The 18811-nt window shown below is 50.7% G+C and overlaps 1 protein-coding gene and 1 long non-coding RNA gene across 2 annotated transcripts; one reads left to right on the top strand and one right to left on the bottom strand.

The window, feature by feature from the left end:
- Positions 1 to 530: 530 nt before the first annotated feature.
- PKIG (cAMP-dependent protein kinase inhibitor gamma) lies at positions 531 to 16202 on the bottom strand. Its single transcript, XM_026042189.1, has 4 exons — positions 16182 to 16202; positions 11187 to 11254; positions 2543 to 2727; positions 531 to 1444 (listed from the first exon to the last, which is right to left on the bottom strand). The coding sequence occupies exons 3-4, from the start codon at positions 2691 to 2693 to the stop codon at positions 1365 to 1367; spliced, it is 231 nt and encodes a 76-aa protein (XP_025897974.1). The 5' UTR covers positions 2694 to 2727; positions 11187 to 11254; positions 16182 to 16202; the 3' UTR covers positions 531 to 1364.
- LOC112949742 lies at positions 9761 to 18338 on the top strand. Its single transcript, XR_003249872.1, has 2 exons — positions 9761 to 9797; positions 16349 to 18338. It is a non-coding gene; the product is annotated as an uncharacterized LOC112949742 (long non-coding RNA).
- The last annotated feature ends 473 nt before the right edge of the window (positions 18339 to 18811 follow it).

Below are 18811 nucleotides of genomic sequence, written 5' to 3'. Positions count from 1 at the left end.
TGCCCCAGTCTGTCCAACTGCTTTGGTGGTAGATCCCAGCTGGGCTGTATTCATCCTCCRAAGCTCTGGCTGAATTATTTCTTTCTGGGGCTGGGACTAGTACTGCTAACTTCAAGTTCTTTCTCTCCAGAGTGAGAGAAGACACTGCTTCCTACCAGGAATGTTTCCACCAGGCCACCCTGCCAAACCCTAAGCTGGCTTTACTGTACTTGACCAAAATAACAGTAATGTATAGGAGCAGCTCCAAAACAAAATTAAACACTCATGAGAAAAGACCTGCCTTGCAGCAAACCTCGGGAAAGTTGAAGTTGACTTTTCAGCACCCTCTGTGCCTGGCTTTAGATCTGCTTCCAACAGGATGCTGCAGACATCAGGAGTTTCATGGACCCAAATGGAAGGGACTCTTCTATCCCAGCTCCCTGTCTTCCTGTAGCGTAAGCTGGTATAACCTCCCTGCAGTTCAACCTGCTAGAAGGCAGAATGGAGCATGGAGAGAGATCTGGGCAGAAAAACACCTTCAACTTCAATACTTGAAGGCTGTGTTATTTATTCCAACAGCATATATAGTTTTATCAAACCATCTTTAACACAAAACATGTCTCCAAAAAGAAAATGGGGTGAGATCTTTCTGTAGATAAACACTTCTCAGCTAGCAGCTTGCATGGATAAACCTCAACTGCAACAGTCAAAACAGCATTTTTTTTCTTCCCTTCCCTTTAACAATATCTTAAAATGCTAAAACCTAAAGAAAAAGATGCCTGTGTGGCTGATGCTGCTGGGTCTGGATGTGGAGCTCATCCCCACACCTGCACTTTGGTCCTTTTCTGATTGCTAAGTGGCAGCAACACAGGTGAGTGGTGCTTGACATGAACATGACCGGGTCCCTTCCCTGCTGCCCACTGTGACTAGGGGCAATGCAGACAGGCCAGTTCAGATCTAAGATGCAAAATAAGGGTGATACTTAGAAAAACCCCAAATCTAAGCTCCTAATCTATGGAAACAAAGCATAAATAATGTCTAAGTCTATGAAATAAGAAGGTACCTTGGACAGGAAAGTCTGTGTATATTATTACTAAAATTGTGTTTTCCTATAGAGGAAAGTTGCAGCTAAGGCATCTTGAGAATGGCTCATACCACTACAACCACTGTTGTTCTAAGTTGTTARGAAGAGGAGCAGAAGTCTCTTGGAGGTGCCACTCCTTGTGCAGCATCCTGCAGCTCTCTGAGGCCAATAGTTGCAGCAGAGGCCTCTGACAGAGAACGTGTTGTTCCATGGTAGTTTTCTTCTGCAGGTTCAATAGTAAATTCTTGCTCAAGGTTTACAGCATGTCCCTCCTCCTGCCCCATCCCACCCCTGCAGGCTCTCAGGGGGAGGGACTGTTGTCTTGTCCCTTTGGTCTTGCTCCAGGGTCCTTCTCAGGAGAAGAGGCATCTGGTTGGCTTTCTGCAGCGGGGAAGATTGGGGATAAAGYACAATTAATCACTTCTGTCCTCAGCGGAGTGTAATCATCACTGAGGCTTATTTTACTCAAATTGCCAGCTGAAGAGCTTCCTCTGACCAGCTATTTGGCCTAAGAGTATCAGGCTCTCCCTTCATGGCCCTAGACTGCAAAAACTTCTCAGAATAGCTGGTGATGTTGGGAGGGAGCATTGGAGGTGTCAGGAAGTTGCAAGGATTTTAAATAACTCCAAGGTGCATAGACACRGGAGTCCTACAGCATTATCCTTTTCTGAGATGGGATGTGCTCTCCTTGTCTAAACAGTAAGTGCAGCTTGTAAGGGTTCCAGGAACGTCTTTAAGACGTTGTGGTGATTAACCTAGTCACTCTGTTGGAAGAGCTCTTATTTGTGCTTGGCTCCGTTATAGACATTAAAGAGGTTCAGCTGGGGTAACATGTTTCAAAACATTTTTCTAGTTACAAAATCAAAATGCTATTATAGTTATAGTATAGTTATAGTTATTGTAGCTTAGAGTGGAGAAAGAGCAAGGGCTCTGCATTTCTGCTGTGTATTTTGGCTCTTGTTGCTGAAAACAGACTAGGTGGTTTCCCTATGTTTTGAGCAGGGCTGGGGTTTATTTTTCCTGAGCCATCAGCTGGTTAGCAGTTATCAAGAGGGATGACATTGCTGCCACGTTAGGGGTACAGGGAAAGGTTTGGAGATGGTTGACTGGTGCTTAAAATTATTTCTATTGTTATTTAAAATAGTGTGGAACTATATTAAGGTAAATTAAAAAAAAAAAACCCTGCCCAAGGAAGTCTAAGGTCTGATGTGTAATTTGCCCTGGGGTTGCTSTTGGTCAGTCTTGTGCTGTTGAACAGCAGTGCCTCTGCAAACCCTGCTAGCAAAGGGGCTGCTTGGAGTGTGCAGTGCTCAGGAGCTCAAGCCCATGGTGCTCCTTGCAAGGGGCCCTAGGTCTGGGAGAATCACAGACTTGCCCAGAACCAACTAAGCCAGAAGCAGAGATTAGATCCCAACAGCTTGTGCCTTGCCCCCGGCCTTGGCTCTTGAGCTACGTTTGCTGGTGTCGGTGGCAGCTCACCTGCTCCCTCGATGGAAAGGTCACTGATGTCCCCTGTCAGCTTGCGCATGCTGATAGCGGTCGCATCTCCCTGGATATCGTGGACGGCGTTCCTCCGACCAGCCCGGTCACAGGAGATGAAGTCGGAGTACGTGGTGGACTCTACCTCCATTACTGGTCTTGCATTGCCACGCGCCTGCAAATCCCTGGGGASAAAACGCGGTTCGGAGGTCAAGGATGCTCGGCGAGCCTCAAAGCGTAGCGCCGTGCAGGTTGGATTACTTTCTGGAGTTAGATTACAGCATGAAAAAAAATAGTGGCTGTAATTCTGCCTCCTAGAACAGCGGCTACCGAAATCTCAGATAACAACTCGGTCACGTGGGGAGTCACGTTGGGTGACCYGCATGGTGCCAGGTGAGAGCAGGTAGGGAGAAAAGAGCCGCCTCGGCAGCGTTTTTGGCCCTTATTTTGCCTCTGCTATTTATAGTGAGGCACACGAGGCACTTTTTAGCATTTTAAGTTTTTAGACTTTTCTTTTACCAGGGCACAACAGCTGCCAAGGCCTTTTCTATGGAAAGACAGTGGCCACCAGCTTTGTTCTTGCAGGGAAGGGGCAGAGATGGAGCAAAGGGGACACGAGCCTGGAGGCTCCTGCCCGCGGCGCCTGCCCTGCACTGGTCGCAGTGCCCAGCTCCGCTGGCAGCTCAGCCCTGCCCTGGCACTGGCTTCTCCCTCCTCGTGCCCCGGTTCAGGGCACAGCACTCGCCTCGCCCCGAGTGGCTCCTGGCCAGAAGAGCAGGGATGGCAGCAAAGCTGCAGGCGCTGGGACACCGCGTGCCGAGGCCGGAGGTTTCCCTGGCATGGAAGCTGGCACGGGGGCTCTCCCATGTGCAAAGCCCTGYGGTCCAGTTTGGTGTCAGCTTTGCCCCAAGCCCTCCTCCTTCCTCAGCGTGCCCAGGAGCTGTGGATGGGGGCCAGTCTGGCCTCTGCCTGGGCCTGGGAGGCTTGAAGCAGCCTGAATTTGTAAGAAGAAATAATGGAGGCCTCGGATACACGTGTGAAAGCCCCAGGAGGAAGGTGGATGTTCTCCCGTTCTCAGACTTTGGATCACTACTGACCTCAGCTGGTGCATCCACCAGATGCATCTGCCTAAGTGAAAAAAAAAAAGGGGCCAGCTGAACTGTTTAGGTATAAGTGCAATCCCATCAAGAACAAACCTCCTGTGAGATTTTGGATCCTTGCACCCCAGGTTTACTTCTGTGCCGAGCACAAGGAAAGGGTTAGAATGGCCACTTTTAGCCTCGGGAGAAWCGCTGCGAGCCAGCTCCTATTCCAGCCTCATTGGTGTTTATGTTGTTGGTTTTCAGTTTAACTGATGGTTTAACTTGCCAGCATTTGTACAGTACAGACCGTCCAGGGATCTCAGCACTTCTGGGAACATCTCACAAGTGTCTTGGCTCACATGCTGCCTCTGCATCGGAAATCTGGTGCTCTTGGTTCTTTCCCATGTGTGCAAGGCATTTAGTTTGTTTATTTGTATGGAAGCTGGAGATTAATAGTTTTCTTATCTCTGGTTTTCCCCACTGTAAAGAATATTCTTAACCACTGTTAAGAATAGGTTCTGATGAGAAACATGTTGCGGTGCAAAGAAAAAAGAACTTTTAGCCATTCAGGGCTTTTGCATCTTGGGGTTGACGAAAGGCTGAGAAATTTAACTTTTCTGCAAATTGTGTATACTTTTGCTTTTCTGACATAGGAAATCTGCTGTGTTCACGCTGCTCCTTGCTGGGAGATGGAAGCAAAACAGGGGACAGCCCCTGAGACGGGCCCTGCACTTGCTGTTGTCCCTCGCGGTAGGTGCTGTGCTTGCCTTGCTTGTCCCTGGCCCTGCCCAACTCCYGTGTGTTTGTCCTTGGAGAGCAGGGGCATCACACGTGGTGTGGCTCAGCCTCCGGAGCAGTTTCTGCTGCAAATTTACAGGCTCAGGAGCCCTCAACTTGTGTGTGTGTCAGCCCACGGCCAGGCGCTGCTGTGAAACACGGCTTGAAAACTATAAGCTATGCATGACGTTCCTGATTGATGAGGTGCTAAAGGAACAAGGCTAAAATCTGGCTGCTCTTAACAGAGCTTTCACCTTCAGCTTCGCAAGCACATCCTTTCCTCTGTGCTAGCTCCTGCCAGCAGGAAAAGTCACACCATGGAGACTGCACAGCATGGTGCCTGTATGTCGCCACCCACCTGCTTTGGGTCGCTAAGCCCCGAATCCCTCCCTCAAGTTGGGGTGGTCCCATACAACAACCATGTTCTGCAGACAGCAAACATGACTCACGCCCAGCATGGTGTGGAAAGCCCTCCAGCTCCAGCGTGATCCAGCTCTTTGCACGGATTACCAATGAGCACCAGATGTGGATTTAGCCAGCAGAGGAGCAGAGTCTTGGCTGAAGCATCTCTCTCAGATATTTCTTTGCAGATGTTGGGAGAACTGTTTGATGTTGCAGGGGTCATGAAAGTTGGAAACTACTTGTGCTACTCTGGTATCACTTCAAGCTGCATGAGGAACCGAAGCGTTGCTGGGTGCTAAAAGCCACCGTGTCCTTCCCTGCAGGGCCTGTGTTGAACACCAGGTGCTGGACTCGCAGCTTGAGCAGCAGCCATGCAGCCACCTCACTCCTTTATCATGGTAGAAAGAAAACAATGCAGGTGGTGTGATAGACCACGATAAGCAGAGGGAAAAAAATCTCTTATTCTGCGATTTAGCAGGCCTGTCCTTCCTGGGAAACGGTTCCCAGTCRGGATGTGGCAAGCTGGTTGTCCTCAGTAAGCAACACACCTCTCCTGGTGACAGTTCGAGTGTCTCCCAATCCCTGCCAAGTCTCCCTCTCAGCTCATGGGGACTTGGGGGCTGCTGACTATCCGCAGCTGCTCTAACTCCTGGGTTGCACACTTAGCAATGCTGATGTGTCCACAGCTGCAAGCAAAACTGGAGGGAGCAGAGGAAATGAAAATATAAGCACAAGTTAACCTTAGGACTGAACGGTCAAGAGGAGAGTCTGGGAAAGGCTGCAWATTCAGGAGGCTGGCTCTGTGTTAGCTTGTGCCCATGGTCAGGCTGTCTCATACAGCTTCATGCTCAAGAGCTGTGCTGTAGCATCTGCAGAAGTGTCACGAATGGGAATTGGGAAGCTTTGGCAAGGGACTTAAAAAAAAAAAAAAAAAAAAAAGAGGAAAACCAAAAAAAAGAGAAAAAAAGAGTATGGGAAATATGTCTACAAAAGTGTGTCCTGGAGTGGTTCTGCTGTGTGATGGCCGGGAGATGGCGTAGTCGATTTATTTTCCATTGCTGGACAAATTTGTGCAGCAGAATCCAACAGCAAAGAGGTGGAGCAGGGTGGATTTTGAGCAGAGGTCTATGATTTGGGCAATTTCTGCAGGATTTGCAAGGTGGACATCTCTCTGAAGCCTTGCGGGCAGATCCCTCCATTGGTGGCAGAGGACCTGTCCCTTCTGTCCTGAGGTAACTGCTGCACTGAGCAGATGGTGGGAGTTGCCACCTCAGCTTTCTGTGTAAGACTTGATTTTACAAAGAGCATTTCCCTGTTTCCAGGCAGGTGCAGAACCCATCAGTGGGTTTTAGGCAGTGGAAACCTGTTTTAGTGTCTAAGTCAGTGACAAGAGAGGAGCAAATTTCCCTCTTACCAYGTAGTTCAGCTGGAAATGTGTCACCACGGGCAGTCACTGAGCTGGGGCAGTAGTGCATGGACAGCACCGTGTTTCACCAGCCGGCTTCACAGTTTCTGTTTTTCATATTGCTGTGGGCCCACGGAGGGAGGAAACCGCACGCTCCTGACGAGCATTCCCRGACTAAGTGCTCGGTTTTAGCAGCACATTAAAGTGCGGCGTCCGAGTATTTCCAGGGCACCTTCTCTGCTCCCTTGCCTTGCCAAAATCATCTTCCACTGCCCAACCTGCTGCTTTGTTTGCACTTATTTTTGCTTAGTGTTTTAGGTAGACTGGAATGAAACAAAATCTGGAGTTGTAACAGTCTTGGTCTCGCTGGTTTGGATTTGGCATTTGGAGTTGTTGTTGTAAGCTGGGCTTACAGTCATTTTCTTAGGGAACTCATTCAGCAGCTGAAGGAGCAGCTGCCTCTGCTCTTCCTGGCTCTGAAATTTTGTGGCTTGGATAAACTAGCCCTCCTGGAGCCACTGGGGCTGCGTTTTACCCATTTAATCTGGCGGGTCATTAAAGGGTTAAGTGTTTCTGCCACATTTAGGTGTTTGAGAGCACCAGAAACTAGGGCATTTCCTGAGTCAGCTCCACACCCCTCCTGGTRCACCTGACAGCTCCGCGGCTAAATCCCATTTCCCCCCTCACCAGCATTTCCGAAAGGCACCCCGGCACCGACGGCCCAGAGGAAACGCTGCAAATAACCCAGGCGGTGGAGGGATGGCCTGGAAATGTCCCAGGAGGCTAAAACGCAGCCTAGATCCGTGCAGCTGCAGCCCAAACTGCAGCCTGGGTAGAATTTGCCGGGACAGGGTGGATTTTAGCCACATCCAGCCCCGCGCTGCGGTGTCGAGGAGCGCGGTGGCAGTGGGTTCCCCAGGCTCGTGCTGCTGCCTCTCATTGGGAAAAACTGCACGCTTTTTACAGCAGGAAGAAGCAATTAATTGCCAGGCCGCGGCYATTGCGCTGAGCTCGGCGCGGCTTGGCCGGCGCCGCCTGCCTCGCTCACCTCTCGCCCTCCTCGGGCTGGGGCGCTCCCTCGAGCTGGGCCTCGCAGCGCCCGCACAGGCCCTGCGTGTCGGAGCAGGACCGACCGCCCTCCACGCGGCACTGGCAGCGCTTTCGGCCGTGTGGCAGCTTGGCCTCATGCCGGGACATCGCCGCCCTGCGAGGAGCCGGCGCGGCCCGGGGCGCAGGGGATGGCACCGGGCCCTGTGACACCCGGGCCCTGTGTCACCTGCGGCGGGCGCAGGGCCCTGTTGCCCCGGCAGTTGGGAGCCAACGGCCCAGCGCGGGGTTCTGAGCACAACATGGCACCCGGTGGTGCCATGGCCGGCATGCCCGGCCACCCCAGAGCGCTCCTAGAGCCCTCCAAGGTGTGGGATGGCACCGTGCTGCTGCCCTGAATGAGGACGTGGTAAATCTGAGGCCATGTAAAAACCTCCTATCTCTCTGCTATGATCCGTGTTGTGGCACAGCTCCCTAGGAAAAGGGGGTCAGGACGGGTGTTTTCGATCAGGCAGGGTATCCTCGTCCCCTCGCTGCCAGCCTGAGGGACAGCCATGGCGCACGGCCGCGTTCCCGCTCCACGCAGCGCTGAGCTCCCCGTGCCCTTTCCCTCCTTGGCACCGACACTATTAATAGGCCTCTCCTGCCAGGGCCAGATCCATAACAACAGCAAAGCACACTCCGCAGCCCTGCCGGGCTTGTGAAATATTTACGGTGTGAGATGGTTTAGGGCAGAGGGGGGCCCGCTGGAGCACAGAGGCGGGAGCACCGGGATGTTGGGGCTCCCTATGGATCTGCTGCGAGGCTCCCATCCAGGCAGGAGGAGAAAACCACGCAGGGCAGAAGCCAGCGCTTGAGGTCAGGGGGTTTCCACCAGCTGTCTGACAACTTCCAGACGAGATTCCAGCAAATTTTCCRCTGGCGCTTCTCTGGGAACAAGCGTGAGATGTCGTGCATCAAGAAGGGCTCTGYAAGAGTTGGGGAGCGCTGGTAGAGCTGTGGTGGCTTTTTCAAGGTTTCAAGGTCTAGCTATGGCCTGAGACCCTCATGCACTTGAGCTTAAAGGGGAGCAGGGCACACCTGGGGCAAAGGTGGGCAGAGGTTTCCACAGGTTCCTCCAGCTAACAGCGCCCTTTGCTTCATTAGGATTAACCTTTCTGCTGGCCAAGGCTCTGGCCAARCAGCTCTGCTGGTTTGCACTAGCTGAGACTAAGCCCTGCACAGGCACCCAAGGCACCTGCTCTGGGGCAGCATCACCCTAAGTCTCTGCTAGGGACAGCTGCTCGGTGTCTGCTCCCCAAATCCTTAGGGATTGTAGGAATCATGTTTTCTCTTGGCAACCAAGGTTTTATGACCATCTCTGCTCTTCCCTCCCCATCAGCATCCAACCTTGGCTGCTTTTTAAGCCTCTGCTGCAGCTTCTCACTAAGTTGATTAATGGAAATAATTGGTCTCTTCATGCATCTGGAGACAGTTGCCGTGACAGCACTTGTATTTTTGTGTTTTGTTCCCAGGTTGAGCTTGTTTTTCACATCCCACAGCTTCAAGGTGCTAATAAATCAGGGCACTTGAGTTTTTCCACCCCTCGGAAAGGCACACGCTCCTCTGAGCATAGAGGGAGGCAGGGCAGAGCGAGCGTTTGCACCTGGGAGTTAAAATTAACTGTGTGACCYATAAACCGTGACAGATAAAGCCACAGGATGAAGCCAGTGCAGTGCTAGCATCCGGTCAACACTGGTCCCTGGCCCTSGCAGAGCAAAAAGCAGTGAACCAAATCCTTCTCATTCAGCCAGGGAGCTGCTGCATAACCACTTAGCACCWTCCTCGTTGCGAGCCAGCCCTGCTACCCTTGGAGTGCTGGCCTCAAAGCCGTAAGGAGCATGAAGGTGTCAGTGTGTTCCCCCAGCTTCTTATTTACCTGCCTTTTCACATCAACGTGCCTTTTCCATGTGATGACTGTGTGGAAGATCTAATACCAGCTGAATTTGCAAGACAAATTAGCCACAGAGGAGTCACTTCACACACCTCAGCTGTCAGGCTCACAGCTGCTGCTGGGATGCCTGAGACAGGCTCCTGCATTGTCCCCACCTATGAAGGTCACAGACATCCCCATCACATCTAGACCATTTGTGGATCCCTTTTGGATGTCAATGGCTTTGGATCCTCCTGCTCCTCCCAAATCACACAGGCCCCTGAAGTAAAAGTCCCTAATGTTTTTCACCTCAAAAACTGGAAGTTACCCACTAGTCCCAAAGCTCCTCAGATTGCACCAGGGCATTGCTTTATCMGTGACCATCACCTACTCAGCCCTATTTGAATTCCCTGTCTTGCCTACAGGCTCTCACCCCCCAAAATACCCAGCTCCTTCTGATAGACACTCCTTTGGAGCAAGAAGAAGTTAAGAAGTTAGGAGCAGACACAGCTGGGGCCTATTTTCTGGCACAGCTGCCCCTGTCAGGTATAAATGGAAGGAGAAGGCATCAGATTCTTGATAGCTTAGCTGTCTTTCTAGGCACAAGAAGAACTTTCTACAAGGTTAGAGGTAAGGGCTTTTTTGTTTGTTTGTTTTTAAATATGCTCAAGAGGGAAATGAGTAAATTGGATGCAACTTTGTGCTGTTTTCTGAGGGGAAGAATTGCTCTCTGCTGCTATGTGAGCGCGATGCTTGCATGCCTGGGAAGGGGGAGTTTAGTTCAGGAGAGGTKCTATGCAGGCCGCAGCAGCCCAAACATCAGTAGTTTGGGTGGACTGCCCAGCACAGGGTCCATGTCGCTGACAGCCACCTGTGTGGGACCTTCCTCATCCAGGTTTGTACAAACTCGTAGCAAGGCTTCTGCATAGTCCTTTTGACTAGTGCACAGGGCTGGATAAGAAGCTGTGAAACCTCCCGAGGTGCGAGAGCCCTGGCAGCTCTCAGTAGTCCTAAAAATAACCAGGATAATTCTCGAGACCGTCATCACGGAATAAGGCAAGCTGCTCAGTGAAAATGGGCTTAGCTCTGCTCCTTGGGGCCTCTCTGACCTGTTCCTGCGCCGAAGAAATCACTAGTGTAACTCTCAGCCTGAGGCAGGGACTGTATTCACGTGGAAAGTTGAGAGAGGAGATAGGAAAATCTATGCTCTGGAGCTGTGAAAAGGGTTAAGTGGCTGAGATGTTGCTATTGGTGCTTTGCATACCATAGGAATAAAAAGCATTGGGGGTTAATAACAGGTCTGCAGAGAGCTGTGGCTAAACTAACTCCAAAACTGCAGTTAAATCAACAGCCTTTTTGATATTTTAACTCACCTAACCCCAGATAGGAACAGGGAAAGCATCATTGATTCACCTGTCTAACGCACCAGCCTGTGTTAAGTGACAGCAACTTCTGCAACCTGCAGGCAAGTTAAATACCCTCCCAGAAAGTCACTGGGGAGAGGACACCTAGGTGTGAGTTAAAGTGGTGCTCTAGAAATGATGGAATAGAAAATTCCTGATCTTGKTTTTTTCCAGCTGGGTTGGTTCTGCGTGCTGGGCAAACCCCAATGATGTTATTCCCGTGCAAGCATAGGGGCAGCCTGCAGGAAAGAGCAGGCTTTGCACAGGCTGCGTTTCCCACTGCTCCCAGAGCACTCGGTGCGGTCGGAGGGTTTGCTGCTGAGGGAGAGCCTTGCAGCATGGTTTGCATTAACGACGGCCCTTAGATTCACTGTTGCAATGTGGTTTTGTGCAAGTACGTTGCCGTGAAGCAGAGAAAATACAGCAGGAAAGGCATTACAGCAGAACTGTGGATGTTCATTTCCTCTTAACTCTGGGTCTTTCTAGYAGCTAATGATTCAGAATACAGGGGAAAGTCAAATGACTTTTTGCAAAACGGGAACTTAAACCCCCTTTCCTGCTTATATAATATTCTTTGGGGATAAAAATCACATCAGTCTGCAGTGTGAAAGCCTACCTGGTTTAGTTGACTTTCCTTCTGGACATGGCTTCAGGTAAGCTTCGTACACAGCAAGGCAGCAGCTTCTGGGGATGAAAAAGAAAACAAATGCAAGATGTCTGTGCTTTTGTTTGGAAGCATGAAGTGCAGCTGATTTTGCAATGTCTGCATGGAACAGCAAAGGGAAGGTGGGGCCTGGCAGGGCTTTGCCCAAGGCCACAAGCTGGGCTTGGGGACAACCAGCCAAGAGCTGCAGGGCTCTGTGACAGGAGGTGCTTGTGAGGCCCATGCTCGCAGGATTTGCATACTAGCAATGTGGCCTGTAAGCACCAAGAACAACGTTCACCAAATTAGTTCTCCCCTTGGTTTTACTTCTTCTATTTCCACTTTGTTGGGGGTGCCCTGGGCGCCTGGGGCTGCTCACTGTCACCCTCTGACTTAGCACCCACCAGAGSCTCTGCCACGAGCCCTAGCAAACAGTGCTTGGCATCGGCACTGGCATTCAAAGAAACRAAGCTTCCACATCTGCCTCATGGAGACAACAGGGGAAGTTTCCTCAGTATTTTTAGTTGCCTTGCTTAGTTTTATCTGGCGCTGCTTGGGTTTCTTTGCTGTTTGTGTACAGCTGTGCATTTTGTCCCCAAGCCCYGCTCAGAGACATTTCCTCTGCGGCCTTAACATCTGTGGGTGAATTGCAATCTCCTGACCTGCAGAGCCTGGCCAACAGGACACTTGCTTATTTTAGCAGCTGCTTCAGCTTTTGGACTTTTTGGAACATCATGGATTGTTTTTTTTTTCTCTCTGTCCCAAGAACAAATATTAAAGAACACRAAGCAAGATATTAACTTTATTAATGTAAGCAGTAACTAGTTCTCTCTAGCTCATCAACCTAGTTTGTTCTTCTGCTGTCATGTCCTATCAGCTTCCAAACTAGGACAGATTCTGAGCCTTCCTCCTTATTTTTAACCCACTTTTTAAAATGCCTGGTTGCAGGAGCCTGATACTGCTTGCTGGCTCTGTTGCTGCTTCAAGGACAGGGCACTTGCTGCTCCCGTGTGTACGGACACATTCCCCATCTGTTCAATGGAGCTATTAATACTTGCTTCCCTCACGAGATGCTTCAAATATTTGTAAAGCACTTGGAGATCTGCTGATGACGGGTCTACAGAGGTGGAAAATACTAAGTACGACTGTGACAAAGTCCAAAGACACAAGGATTGCAGAATACAATTTTGTTAGTGTTTACAGTGTTTATGGTGAGGTGTTCATTGGAAACACCAGACCGGAAAAGAAACAGGATTCCCGCAATTCTGGGAATATGTGTAGCCCTTCTGGGGCACCAAAACAGGCAAACAAAAGCAGGAAGGAAGAAATCCAGCTTGGACAATCCACAATTCTTTGTTTTCCTCCTTGGCGTTCCTGGCTCACGTGGTACAGAACCCAAACAGTTAAACCCTCAGCACTACAGATTTATTGCAGGGAAAGAAAAAGACATCTCAAAATATATGGCYGTGTGCCAAGAGAGGCTTAAGGCAGGCTGGAACTGGGATGTTCTCCACTAGAAAAGGAAGAGTTGTCCCTTCAGAGCAAGCTGATTCCCAATGGGATGTGAAAGGAAAACCCTGTTGTCACTCAAAGGAGAGGATTTGAGGAAACTCAATTATTTGGGGACCTCTGGAAACATGCACTGGATAGCTGAATATCCAAACCTGATCAGGAAGGAATTACAAGGRCATTATCAGCAAAATATATATCACTTTGGACATGGAATCCTTCTGTTTTTATCAGCTGTTGCCCGAAAGGAACAAGGACACGAACGCAGCACTCTCAGCATTGTTTGAAAATATTTCACAATGTGTCTTGGCAGAATTCAGCATCATTCTGTACAGCAGATGTGGTGCTGCTTTTGATCCAGAAAGGAAATCCTTTTTGGTCTCGGACAAGGTGGTGGTGGTGGCAGAGAGACGGTCATCCTCAGATCTGTTGACTCACGGGTGAACAAGAGGCCAAATCATCGCTGAGTAGAATGAGAATTGTCCTCCCGGAGCYGACTAAAAGCCCATCTCGTTTAGTATCCTGTCTGCAAAACAGTAGCTGCCTCCTTGGCCTCAGAGGTGCAAACTTGTAGTTGTAATGGAATATTTTTTATCAGTTACTAATTGTCCCAAAACAGAAGGTTTTATAATCCTTAAAAAAAAATAATCATTTTGATTCTAACCAAAGTAGTTGTATTACTTAGGTAAGTACCTTACTTCTATTTAAAAAAAATTCTGAAGTTCCAGGCATATCTAGTGGCAGTGAGTGCAACAATTACCCATTGTGGAAACCGTATTTCCAGGCAAGTTGATGACATGCCAGTGAGGATAAGTTTGGCCTATTACATCATTGCAAATATCAACAAATGTTGGCATTTCAGGGCTTGCCGGGGAGTTCCCGAGGCGATGGCTTGTGCCCAGCAGCCCGTCCGCATGCAAGTGGGCAGGGAGAAGTGACAAAGAGCACTCTGCTTCTCCCGAGCATTGCTGGGCAGGGAAGAATTTATGAACGTGCAGCACCAACCAGAAACCAGTGGTGTGAAAGCACGAACGCCTGCAGGCTTGAATAGTGCAAAGGTTTTGCAGCAAGGGAACACATAGATCGTAGTCCAAGAGGGCTGCTCTAGCACAAAGGCTCACGCYGAGTCCTGCGATGGTTTCTACCTGCCCGTATCTTCTGTCTTGAGTAGCTGGGGACAAAGTACCTGCCATAGCCTAGAGCTGCCAGTTGGTTCCCACCTTGCTATAAGCATTCGTAGCAGCTCCCTTTGACTTGGCTTTCTCTAGTCCAGTTCAGAGTGTCCTGGGAGCAGTTTTGCTCCYGTTCTGTCTTGGAAAACAGGATACTGTGTTGAATGGTCTGTCTTGAGCTCTCTGAATCAGGGCCTAAGTATGGCTTTAGTCATGCTAAGGAAACCCTCAGCAGTGGGGAAACTTTCAAAGATCAGGCTTTGTGAAATGAGRAATGTGAAATGAGAGCCTCGGAGCAGGGGGGCATAGAGGGGCAGACACAAAGCTGGGTTGTGGCTTCTCATGTTCCCTGTTGAACTTGGAGCTGTAGCTTCAGCCTGGCGATTCTGCCACAGATCTGTGTGACCCCTGGAAAATCACTTGGTCTCTTTGGGTTCTCTCTATAAAATAGAGCTGGTGATGGACTGCCCGGACAGGCTGGGAGAGATTGACACGTGGCAGGACCCTGCAAGAGCCAGCCCTGAAGTGTGGGAGGTCCAGGAACTGTTGGCTACTTGGAAAGCAGTTTTCACAGTTATATTTTTGAGGCGAGGGTTATGTGGCTATGCATATTGCTCTGAGTGGGCTTAAAAGCAGATTTATTCTCCTTTGGAATACAAAATTAGCAAAGGAAAAAAGCATTTTAGCTCATTGTGTGACATGACACCAAGCTAGAAATTGCCAGTGTGAGTATAAAAACAATGAGCAGTTGGAAAACACACGTCTGTGAACACATGTTTATGAAAACCCTTGGTTTTTAAGGTCTCCACTCTCAAGCAACCCATGATGGAAACTTATCTACTATATTTTAATGGTTTCCACTTCTTTGATGCATCTGAGCATCCTTGTATCCTTGAAAATGATGGCTTGGAAAGCCAGTATGTCCCTGCAGAGCTCTGCTAAAGGAACCGGAGTGCCCTGCTCCGTGCTGCAGTTATTTTAAGCATTGCTGCTTTAGCCACGTTTGTAAATAGCCATTTAATCTGTGCCTGCAGCATGAATGAACCGAGCCATTGAGGAGCTCCTCTTGTTTCCCAAACTCTGTCCCTCCTGYGAGTGGGAATATGAGCGTTTCCCAGCTGGGTGGCCATGCACTAGCACAGTTGGCCTCCATCAGCTCGGGTCTGAGAAGCCAAGGGGAGCCCTGGCCGCCTGAATCGGGCCCACCAGTGAGCAGGGCAGAGCCAGGGGCGTCTGGACTGTCCCTGCACCCAGCTCAGGGGGCTTGGAGATGTCCCCTCTCCTGGGGTCCTCTCACACTGCTGCAACATCCCCTCCTCTTGCTTGYTTGACACCTGCAAGTCTCCAAAGAGCCTGTCCCACCATCTCAGCCGCCGAGGACCTGGCTTCTGGGAAAGGGCTTGCACTGAGCACTCACTCTTTGGGCTCCTTTACCCCTTCTGAGCAAATGGAAAAGTTTCTTAAACACCTCTTCAGGCCCAGGGTGTTGGGTTCACATAAAAGCTCAATGCGGCTTCCCAGCAGCTTGGAGGAAACTGGAGAGGGGAGAGGAAGAAACGCAGCTTGGAGGTGGAGGAATGCTGCAAACCTCCCGAGGCTGCTGCCACACCACCGTTCTTTTTTTATCCAAGACTTTGCCTTTTAAGACATTCACTTGGAAAGCTGGATGCCGGAGAGTCTCGGAGCCCATTTCCGCTGACACGCACTGCAAAGCTCTCGTTCGTGCCAGCAGGTCACCAAGGAGCTTCGGGAGCGTCGCAGTTCCTACTGATTCCAAGCAGGGATTCACCCCAAACCGCATGGCAGCAAGCAGCCTGGGCATGGCGAGTGCCTCGCAGACTGGCACGGGCTCTGTGAAAACCATCAGTGCCCCTGGTGCTATTAGGAACTTTGGCTAGCTGCCCCACATAAATGGGCAAATGTCAGAAATGAGGCCACAAATCCCCAGCGGGGGCAGAAATCCTCATTCCGTTGCCATTCCCGTGTGCTCTGCCCGCTCCCAGCGTGGCGTGTCCCCGTCCGCGCGCTCCCCGCAGCCACGCTGCGCTCGGCCTCCGAGCAGCAGAAAGCTGAGATTCAGCAGCACGTCCCACCTACACTTTGTGGGCAGCAGAAATGTCTCGCTGCTCAGAGGCAGGCAAGAAGTTAACTCTATCCTGAGGAAAGTGGCGCGTTGGCAACGGGCGCCGCGCGCGGTGGCTCCTCGCCGCCTGCCCAGGTGGCYGTGGTCCCGCAGGCATCCGGGGTGATGCCGGCAGCCGCGACCCTCCACCCAGGCAGTACTTACGGATACACGGAGGCTCCGGCTGCTGCTCGGATCCCAGGCCACCAAGCGAGGCCGCTGGCGAAGGGCTCGGTGCTCGGAGACACCCTAGGCTGGCACCGCCAGGGCTGGCGAGCGGGCAGGTTAGTCACGGCCGTGCTCGGACTTACAGCTTCCTCACTCGTTTGCAGGGCGGCTAAATGAAGTTGCACTTCTGGGGCCGAGGGGCGTGTTCTCCTGCTCCCGGCTGTAATCCAACGCTCGTCCTGATGATGTCAAGCAGCTCCCGCTCGGCGGCTACCTTACAGCGGGGCGGGAGGCATCGGTTTCCTCCTCGCGGAGATCTCCGCTTAGCGTTGCCTTGTAACCTCATCTCCCGGCAGCTGCGGCCGCCCCGACATCCTGCCTGCGATCTCGGGCGCTGGAGCTTTCGCTGCGAGACGCTCCCTTGGCGCCGGAGCGGCCCCGGCCCCGCGAGGCTCCACCTGTTACTGGTGCCTCGTGCGGGCAGCGCCCCGGGGGCTCTTGAGCTCTCTGCTTGGATTCACCCCAGCTGCGCCTCGGCATTCGGCTGTGCCGCGCAGCCTGGACGAGGGCACTCGCTCCTGACGCCGTGCGGTTTCACGGGGCTGCGTGCAAGTGCGTCAAGTTCTCTTCCCACGGACGGTGGCCTTATCTGGGGGTGAAATGTGGAGCTGGGGTCAGCACGGCCCCCAGGTTTAAGGGGGAAAGTCTATGGGGCAAGACAGTGCTGTGTGTTGAGCATGTATGTGTGTCCATGCTGCTGTGATGCTCAGGCTGTTCCAGGGGCAGAGGAATTCTTGGCTGCTCCTGCCCATATCAGAGGCCCCTCTGTGRTGTTGACCTCCTTATATCCTGTCCCCCTTGGAGGCAGCACTGGGTGACCAAGAGCAAAAGGACAAGCTGTCTGAGTGCCGCATGCCAAGACTTTCACCCAGCACAGCGGAGAGGTGCACAGGTCTGTAGATGTGAGGGACTAACATCTGTGTGTGGCTTGCTCCTGAAAAGATCCCTCAATGCCAATTGCCTTGCTGAGGGATTGCAAGGACAGCTGGTCCCTGCTGCAAGGGCACAACAGGCCGCAAGCTTGTGAAGGACAGGATAAGTGGGCTCGTCTCAACTGGGGAACATGAAGGATATTTGCAGAGGACCTGGTTCAATCTCTACTGGAGCCRTGGGAGCTTTCCCGTCTGCTGCATGCAAAGTGAGCAGTGGTGAGGACTTGGCTCCTCCAACCTGCCATCTTGCTGAGCAGAAGGCAGCTGTAAAACCAGCCTTCCTCTTGTCCTGCAGCTCCACGTGCCAGATGGGCCTCGGAGTCGTTGTGCCCCAGGTTTGCCACCTGCCTGCGAGCCGACCAAGAGCATCATCTGGACCAGCTCCACTAGCGAGACACCCTGTTGGGGTGCCCCAAAACCTGAGCTGCTTGTTGTGATGGGTGCACACACACCTCTTGACAACATGTGCAGGAAGAGAGAAAAAAAATACCAAGAGAAACCATGCAGGAAACACCCTGATGACTATAGTGAGGCACTAAGGAAGGAGAAAAAGACCTTGATAAAGCAAAAGGTGCTTGTACTCAGTGTAGCTGCTGAGCCCTAARCTGACCTGATAGAGCCCTGCCTCTTGATTCAATTCTGTTTTGTTTCCAAACTGGCACCAGGAAGCCAGTTTGCTTTTCAGAGATGTATCGTTTGACAGAAACTAATCTGAGTCATACATTATTAATTACCAGAACGTAACGGTAATGACTTCACCACAGAGTGCCAAGTGTTGCCTGGCCTCACTAGGGATGCAGCTGGTGTGGGAGGGCTCCAATGCCAAGATATCAGCTCTCCAGACCATTGCTTCAGGAGATTGCTCYGCTGGTCCAGCAAAGACTCAAGGTTTCTTGTATTTATTCCAACTCATATTTGAAAGAAATCCAGAGGATGAAAGTTTTTACACTAGCACTTAGACTGCAGGGTCTGAAGGCCAAATGTTGTCATGTGCTTGCGAGGATACAAGTGCCTACCACAAGAACAACCCCATGAGGCAACACACGCAATGAGTAGCAATAACAACAACAAAGCTCTTCAGCAATCTTGCAGCATGATATACAACTTTGCATTTTAAACAAGATTTCTATTAACTATTTGCCATACCTGAACCCCCTAATCCTRTGTGTCTGGTCCTGGGAGCAACCTCCTCAAAAGCATCTGTCAGAAGAGTCCTTCCTTTCTTCCATACACGTCCTTACAGTGACCTCCTCATCTAAGACCATCTCCACAAGGGCTAGTCAAATATTTGCAATCAAAACTCTTTAAGTAGGAAAATACAGCTTGAGATGAAGCAATATTTTCCACACAATGTATCTTTTTCTTGCAARGAAGAAAGTATTAAGATGCCAAAAAAGCTTTCAGCTTGCCTGGAATGTTAACATTTTGGGGTTAAAATATATGGYTTTCAACATTTATTATTTTTGAAAGAAAGTTGACATTTTTGTTTCTCTGGAAATCCACCTGAATTTCTAGCTAAGGGTCAAGTTTATCTTATCTTGTCCAATTCTTCAGACAGGAGGTAGAAGACTGGTTGGAACGTCCAGCACCCTTGGACATTCACCCTGGGGTGCTGGCGATACATAAAGGAATAAA

This window comes from Nothoprocta perdicaria, unplaced genomic scaffold, assembly GCF_003342845.1.
Source record: "Nothoprocta perdicaria isolate Ctin4 unplaced genomic scaffold, notPer1 scaffold_3, whole genome shotgun sequence".
Lineage (NCBI taxonomy): Eukaryota > Metazoa > Chordata > Aves > Tinamiformes > Tinamidae > Nothoprocta > Nothoprocta perdicaria.
This window is presented reverse-complemented; position numbering and strand designations above follow the sequence as displayed.